Here is a 7,857-nt window from a genome sequence, read left to right as displayed (position 1 = left end):
GTGGGAATATTGGACATGATATACAGTGCTGAAAGTGATAGGAGTTTTGGTGTTGATGTGCATGCCATGTGTAATACTATGTTTTTCCAGCTTTAGTGGAGATAATAGTGAAAAGTAGTTTCATATCAAATGCTTTGAATGTCTAATTATTAGGATCAATGTGATGATGTATGTCGAAAACCAAAGAAATTTGATGATGATACGACCAGCGGAAGTTACAGTGAAAAGTATTAATTCGCTTTATTCACCTGGCGGCCATTTTGAAAACTCGAACGCCGTTGAGGGGTACACAAACCCGGAAGTTTGATTCCGACGCAGCACCAGCAATGGAAACTCCAGTGTGGACCACCAATCTTTCCTGTCTGCCCGAATTAACTATACAAAATGTGGAGCAGTGGGCCAGTACCGACTGCAACATCCCCCGAACTGTGTTAATTAAGGGATATAGTAACTGGATCGAAGGTTTTATCCACGACATTGAAGGTATGAATGGACGCTAATTTACCTCAGTTTCTGCTAGCTTGTAGCAGCTAACGTTAGGGGTAAGTTTAGCTGTGATATTGAGTTGTTGACTATGTGTACTATGTTAGATTTTATTTAACACTTAACATGTCTATGTTAGATTTTATTTAACACTTAACATGTCTATGTTAGATTTTATTTAACACTTAACATGTCTTTAATCGACAGTTAATAGGAGCCCATCACACATATTTGTGAGGGCTAGGTCTTTTCCCTCGGTGCGGAAAAATGAGGCACCTTACAACATACAGGTGCTAAGTGGTACAAACTGCTCAGTTCGCAGAGCAGTGCCACAGTTAAACCAGCTTGCTAAATGTTCATTATGAGTTTATATGAGTTATATGAGTTTATATCAACAATGTACCTTTCCCTGTCTTACTGAAAATAACATGTTGATTTTATCTCATTAACATGTTATCTGTAGTTGATGTAATATCACATAAGCCTCATTAATATCTACTCAAATATTATCTTATTTCAAATTAGCAAAGCCAGACAGGGCTAGGTGCATGTTGCTATTACTTGTTGATAATGATAGTGTAATGATAGTATAACTATCAGGTAAGTGATAAGGTAAGGTAAGTATTAACATTCATGTTAAGATAAGAGTTGCTCAGTTCTTGGAGCAGTGTATCCAGGGTTGAGGAAGGTTCTTCAAAATGTAATTAGCTTACAAATCTGTTTAAAATTAACATAATATGGAATCCATACTGTTCAATCTTAATATGAGCTTTTCCACAACCCTGACTTTTTTGTACAATGAGTGTCCAAGATATTATGTATCTTTCAAGTTGTGTTCGCAAGTATCACAGCTGTAAACAACCTACCACTACCAGCATGTAGCTGTAATATTTTCATGGCAGATCATTTAAATGCCAGATGTACCTAATTCACTGCACACTCAGTGTATGTGTGTGTGTGTGTGTATATATATATATATATATATATATATATATATATATATACACACATATATATATGTATGTGTGTGTGATATATATATATATATATATATATATATATATATATATATATATATATATATATATATATATATATATGTGTGTGTGTATATATATGTATGTATATATATGTATATATATGCCATATATTTGTTAATAGCAACTCTGAAGTGTCAAGTGTCTAAAGTTTGATTATCTTTTCAGGTGGAGCTGTCACTTGAGCAGCCATTTATAAGGGAGACACAGTGCAACTGCAAAGCTGGCTTGGGACAGTGCAACCATCTCATCGGGCTGCTCTACACTCTCGCTCACTTTGCCAAGATGGGCTACACATCTGTCCCCCCAACAACGAGCAAGACGTCACTGCCTCAAGCCTGGCACGTTCCATCGAGGGCCCTGGGTGTCAGTCCAAGAACGGTGAGCTCTGTGAGTGTCTCAAAGCTAAAACCTCCGGTGACCAACGCACCTCCGCCAAAGAGGCAACGCTCGTCTGAAGGGGTGATGTCAAACCTGTACTGTCCTGTGCCACTCCCGCGTCCATCAAATGCCTTTGCAGAGAGCCTACACCGAAACCTGAGTCAAATAAAAAGCAAGAGTCAGATGTTCAAGCTGCTGGAAGAGAACAGGAAACAGCCTGCTGCTCTTGTCTCTACCGACTTTGGAGACCTTCCTAAGGGATCTGTGCTTACTTAACACGCAACACAGTCTTCCAGGGCTAATGATGATCCCCTGTTTCCCTTACCATCACAGCCATGCTCATTTTACACTGTCCTGGATGAAACTGAGTCATGCTACTATGGTGGCCTGGTGGTCACTCAGGCTGTTGCAATACAACTGGAGATCGAGACAAGGGAACAGAGCCATAGCAAGACCTGGCATAAAGTTCGAGCCAACCATCTTACCTCCTCTTCCTTCAAGAGGATTTGTTCAAGGGTGGCAGACTACAACATATTAGCTGCCAATTTGAAAAAGAAAATAGTGCAGACTAAGGTGATGAAGAGAGGGTTGGAACTGGAGCCTGTTGCTGCTGCCGAATATCAAGACCTCACTGGCTATGAGATCTTCCCCTGTGGGTTCGTCATCAACCACCACGCCCCACACCTAGGTGCCTCACCTGACCGAAAAGTGAATGACCCCAGTGCCTCACCAATGCACGGCCTCCTGGAGATCAAGTGCCCCAACAAAGAGAGCGTGAGGGATTGCAAGTACTTGCGTTGCAAGGCTGATGGTAGCCTTAGCCTGAAGACCACACACGAATACTATTTTCAAGTGATGGGGCAGATGGGCATCACTGGGTTGAAGTGGTGCGACTTTTTTGTGAAGTGCAGTGATGACCATCACTTGGAGCGGGTGCACTTCCAACCAAAGGAGTGGGAGAACATGAAATGTAAATTGGACAGATTCTTTTTCTCTCACTTTCTGCCATCTTTGTGTAACAAAATCATGTAATACATCACTGATAATCTGTTCATATATATAGTTCTCTTTTGTTAATGTTTTTAAATGGTTTGTTCCTAATGTAATTTCTAATGTTCTGACCTGTTCCGGTTCCTTTTTCATACTTCTATGTACATGGTTACCTTTACAAACCTAGACCATTGTGCCTATCAATGTTTTTTGAACGGCCTGTTTTCTGATGTTCTGGTTCCTTTTCCATGCTTACAGTATACAGGCAGGCCATTTTACATTATTCCCTTGTACCAACTTCTATGTACAAAGTTACCTTTACAAACCTAGAGCAGTGTGCCTATCAATGTTTGTTTGATGTTTTCTGATATTCCGACCTGTTCTGGTTCTGGTATTTTAAATTATAAAGTTAAGAAGGACATCATCCATGTGTAATACAATTGTACTTTATTCTTTAGATAGATACACATCCAGTAGCTTATACATACACACACATACATGTAAAACAATCACTCACAGGTATGTAAAAGTAAAGAGCATGAGAAGTGATTATAAGGTCTGACAGGGACTGATCCTGTGATACACTGACCATGATAAGGTGCTATGGTAACAATACAAGTTCACATATTTGTATAGATTCATAAAGAAGAACAATAATGATGGTTAAGGATTTGTATAGATTCATAAAGATGAACAATAATGGTTAAGGATTTGTATAGATTTATAAAGAAGAACAATAATGATGGTTAAGGATTTGTATAGATTCATAAAGAACAATAATAATGGTTAAGGCTTTGTATAGATTCATAAAGAACAATAATAATGGTTAAGGCTTTGCATAGATTCATAAAGAACAATAATAATAATGGTTAAGGCTTTGCATAGATTCATAAAGAACAATAATAATAATGGTTAAGGCTTTGTATAGATTCATAAAGAACAATAATAATAATGGTTAAGGCTTTGTACAGATTCATAAAGAAGTAGAATAATGGTTAAGGCTTTGTATAGATTCATAAAGAACAATAATAATGGTTAAGGCTTTGTACAGATTCATAAAGAACAATAATAATAATGGTTAAGGCTTTGTACAGATTCATAAAGAAGTAGAATAATGGTTAAGGCTTTGTATAGATTCATAAAGAACAATAATAATAATGGTTAAGGCTTTGTACAGATTCATAAAGAACAATAATAATGATGGTTAAGGCTTTGTACAGATTCATAAAGAACAATAATAATGGTTAAGGCTTTGCATAGATTCATAAAGAACAATAATAATAATGGTTAAGGCTTTGTACAGATTCATAAAGAACAATAATAATAATGGTTAAGGCTTTGTACAGATTCATAAAGAAGTAGAATAATGGTTAAGGCTTTGTACAGATTCATAAAGAACAATAATAATGATGGTTAAGGCTTTGTACAGATTCATAAAGAACAATAATAATGGTTAAGGCTTTGCATAGATTCATAAAGAACAATAATAATAATGGTTAAGGCTTTGTATAGATTCATAAAGAACAATAATAATAATGGTTAAGGCTTTGTACAGATTCATAAAGAAGTAGAATAATGGTTAAGGATTTGTATAGATTCATAAAGAACAATAATAATGATGGTTAAGGCTTTGTACAGATTCATAAAGAAGAAGAATAATGATGGTTAAGATTTCAGTTTTAGAGATTTACATAACAGTGGTAGATATTTACATTAACATTACAATTTTAAAAGAGAGGACCTTGAAAGTTAGTTAAAAGGGCACAGACGGCCCACAGTTGGTTAACGGAGCCCACCAGTGTCATGGGTAAGACTTTATCAAAAATATGGTACTCTTTAATCCGCCTAATTGCGCGCTCTACATGAATTCGCAGTCTTGCTATCGCTTGAGTCTTTCGTACTTCATCTGCAGTGAAGTGTCCACTTGGGCCTAAAAAAGGAGGGATTACAAGGGAGACCTGTCTTTCAGAGAGCAGGTCCTCGATGAGAAAGCCTTTATCGGCCATTACCATATCTCCTTCTTCGAGAACAGAAAGGATACCTGATTTTTTGGTAATTTCTTTGTCAGATATTGAACCTGTATATAAATCACTGACAAAAGTCACTTCACCTGAGGGGGCAATGCCTATTAGGCCCTTAAATGTGGTGTTACCTTTGTAGTGTGAATAAATCGCTGAGTTAAGGACCTTGGAGCTAGGTTTCTGTACATGAATTTCAGTGCAATCCAATATAACTCTAGTAGCCGGGAACGTGCATTTAAAACAATCTGGCGTAAGTTCATCCACAGTTTTCCTTGAAGGCCACATTGGAAGTGATCCCAACATAAAATACAAATAATTGACCCAGGTCACACAGATCCTGCTTACTGTTGACTGTGATACATGGAAACGGGTTGCAAGATCGTGCTCAGGAAATCCCTGCCTCAACCTACAAAGAAAAAGAAAAAACTGGTCCATAGTGGACAATTTAGAGGCGCTAAAGCCTTGACGAAGTACCTCCCCACTTGAATGTTTAAGTCGCTGAGCCTGACTCCATCCCACCATATTTTCTGCAGTAGGTTGCAGGGCCATAAACACAGCTTTAAATGTATCGTAATCTGGGAACCCTGTATAAAATCTGTTTATCATCACCTTGAAAATTTGAAATCAAAAACTGTTTTTGTTGAAGCTCTAAAATTAAAAGTTCTTGATCACCGATGGTCTTGCGGGCTTCCTCAAGTTGATCTTGAAGTGAGGGAGGCAGTGCAGCATATTCATGGTCTGGGTGCGGAGGGGGTGTCTCTTCACTGGAAGTATAAGATAACATATTGATGGACACATTAGGTGTTTTACAATGATACTCATGCTCAGTTCATGTAACCAATTAATCTTTTACGTACCTCAACACATTCACACCATGTCGATCATCCAGATCCGTGGAAACATTACTGGAAATCATCAACAGAGAAATACTGTCAATACACACAGTTAATAAATGCATTACAAACTAGTAACTTAATTCATCTAATGTTAAATACTACCTTGCAGTTCTAACAACACTCCTCCTCTCTGATCTGACAGAACTCCATGCAAACACAGTTGGCACAGCTCCCTGTTTCAACTTGGTGATGCCAGTCTTGCTTTTCACAAGGCAGTCTGGGAGGAAATGCTCCGAGCACACTTTTGTGTATGTGTTTATCTGCATCAGCAAATAAAATGCAATCATATAAACATTTTTACATGTATAATTTTATTGATCAGACTCATGTACATCCTCCTAGCTATGAAAACTGATGTGATGTGTTCCCTAGGTTAGCTTGTGACTAGAAGCTAATACAAACAAAGTCACTCAGAATATGCTTATACTAGTGAATCTGTGGTGGTAGATTTAAATAACATACTACTAATTTTTGACTAGGCTGTATATTTCAACAACCTGGCTCTCTGCCTTAATCTATCTAGCTACTAAAACTTGTTAGTTCTGTCCTAGCCTAGCTAGCGATACAAGCTAACGTATGGAGACGGCTTAGCCTCAGAGCACCAGACATAAACTTACCTTAAAATTACGACCAGGATCCCTTCTGATGTTTATTATCCATTGTCGACGTAGTCCCTGATCTTTTGGGAAACGGTGAAATGTTTGTCCTCTATTCGATTTTTTCCTGTGTGATGAAGTGCATTTGGGAACACAGCAGTGAGGCGCCATTGCACTGACAGAATTCGCGCTGTGAGTGAGAACTCCCGGAAGTGGTAAGTGTACCCCTCAGGCTCGGTGGAACGTTCGAGGTGAATAAGGCGAATTGAGTTAAGATACGTTTTTCCTATTCTGAACATCTATACTATTTTCTTGTTTATACTGTGGTGACTGAGGGCCTGGGAAGGGGGGAATTGTGGAAGAAATGTTATCTTTAAGATGTGTGTGACCATCATATGACAGTAAAAGAGCACACACAAACATTATTCTAATATCAAGCGTAGCGTCAGTTCTGGCAGGTCACGTTAGTCAAGCTCGCATCAGCTGACCCTCAGCTGATCCACATCTACCTATAGGAATATGACACCTATCACATATATAAGCTCCTTCAGTATTATCAGGAGCTATCGCGTTTATCAGGAGCTAATTAAATGGCGAAATTCGGCAGGCAAACAACATCATCTCACAAGGAATCGTGCAATCAGCAATTTAGCAAGAGGAATTCGTTCCCCACAAGGATTTTACCTCAGATTCATCTTAAACTTGAACACGAGATTTGCCGCATTGATCATAAGTTGCCTGATTTGGAAGTGACCTCAGTCTGCATTGCTGCATTATTGACACAGGACTCGACGTGATTCATTCTCCATTCATCTCTGAACGTCTTCACAAAGCTAAGCTAAGTCCTTTTTAATGCTCATTGCTAAAATCTATCAGGGCTTTGGCAACATGCTTGTTGCTAATGCTATACGTGTGGCTTGGGCTAATCTAACTTAGTCGTTTTCATTAAAATGCTCTTGCTAGGCTTATGCGATCATATTGGCTATGTGCGTTACCATGTGTTGTCATTGGCAACTGATCGCGTTGCACACGCTGTGCTTTTAGTGCTATGCAGCACAGATTCAAGCAGCTGCTTGATATGAATTAACAATTCATGGTGCAAACGGAAATATTCTGCTGTGGCACAGCTTTAAAAAAGACAGTAAACAGTCACAATTCAGTTGAGTCACTTCGGACACGCTTGGTCTATCTAGTTCTTGGAAACACGTCGTTCTTAAAGCTACAGTGTATTGTATACCGTGCTTTCATTTTAATGCATTGGGTTTTTTTTTTTAAGGGCTTGCATCTTTATAGGCTGAAATTCAACATGGTGGTATATTTAAGCTGTGTATATGTAAAAAAAAAAAAAAAAAAAAAACTATTATTGAAACACTGCTTGTTCTAAGGGCTATCTAGTGGCTATTAAAAACTGCTTGCTGTAAAAGATGTTAGTTGCTATTGAAACATGGTTATT

General features: G+C 38.1%; 2 protein-coding genes across 2 annotated transcripts; one reads left to right on the top strand and one right to left on the bottom strand.

Annotated features, from left to right (window-relative positions):
- The first annotated feature begins 445 nt into the window (after window positions 1–445).
- LOC311080132 (uncharacterized protein) lies at window positions 446–2,367 on the top strand. Its single transcript, XM_084109903.1, has 2 exons — window positions 446–483; window positions 1,689–2,367. The coding sequence occupies exon 2, from the start codon at window positions 1,806–1,808 to the stop codon at window positions 2,175–2,177; it is 372 nt and encodes a 123-aa protein (XP_083966029.1). The 5' UTR covers window positions 446–483; window positions 1,689–1,805; the 3' UTR covers window positions 2,178–2,367.
- A 955-nt stretch (window positions 2,368–3,322) lies between these two features.
- On the bottom strand, window positions 3,323–6,596 carry LOC311079352 (THAP domain-containing protein 3-like). The gene is made up of 4 exons (XM_084108656.1): window positions 6,426–6,596; window positions 5,911–6,068; window positions 5,770–5,817; window positions 3,323–5,676 (listed from the first exon to the last, which is right to left on the bottom strand). Exons 1-4 carry the CDS (start codon window positions 6,573–6,575, stop codon window positions 5,472–5,474), a joined length of 561 nt encoding a protein of 186 aa, XP_083964782.1. The 5' UTR covers window positions 6,576–6,596; the 3' UTR covers window positions 3,323–5,471.
- Window positions 6,597–7,857: the final 1,261 nt, after the last annotated feature.

Source organism: Abramis brama (genome assembly GCF_963993115.1).
Source record: "Abramis brama genome assembly, chromosome: 3".
Classification (NCBI taxonomy): domain Eukaryota; kingdom Metazoa; phylum Chordata; class Actinopteri; order Cypriniformes; family Leuciscidae; genus Abramis; species Abramis brama.
Note: the sequence above shows the minus strand (reverse complement) of the source record. Positions and strands in the feature narration are given on the sequence as shown.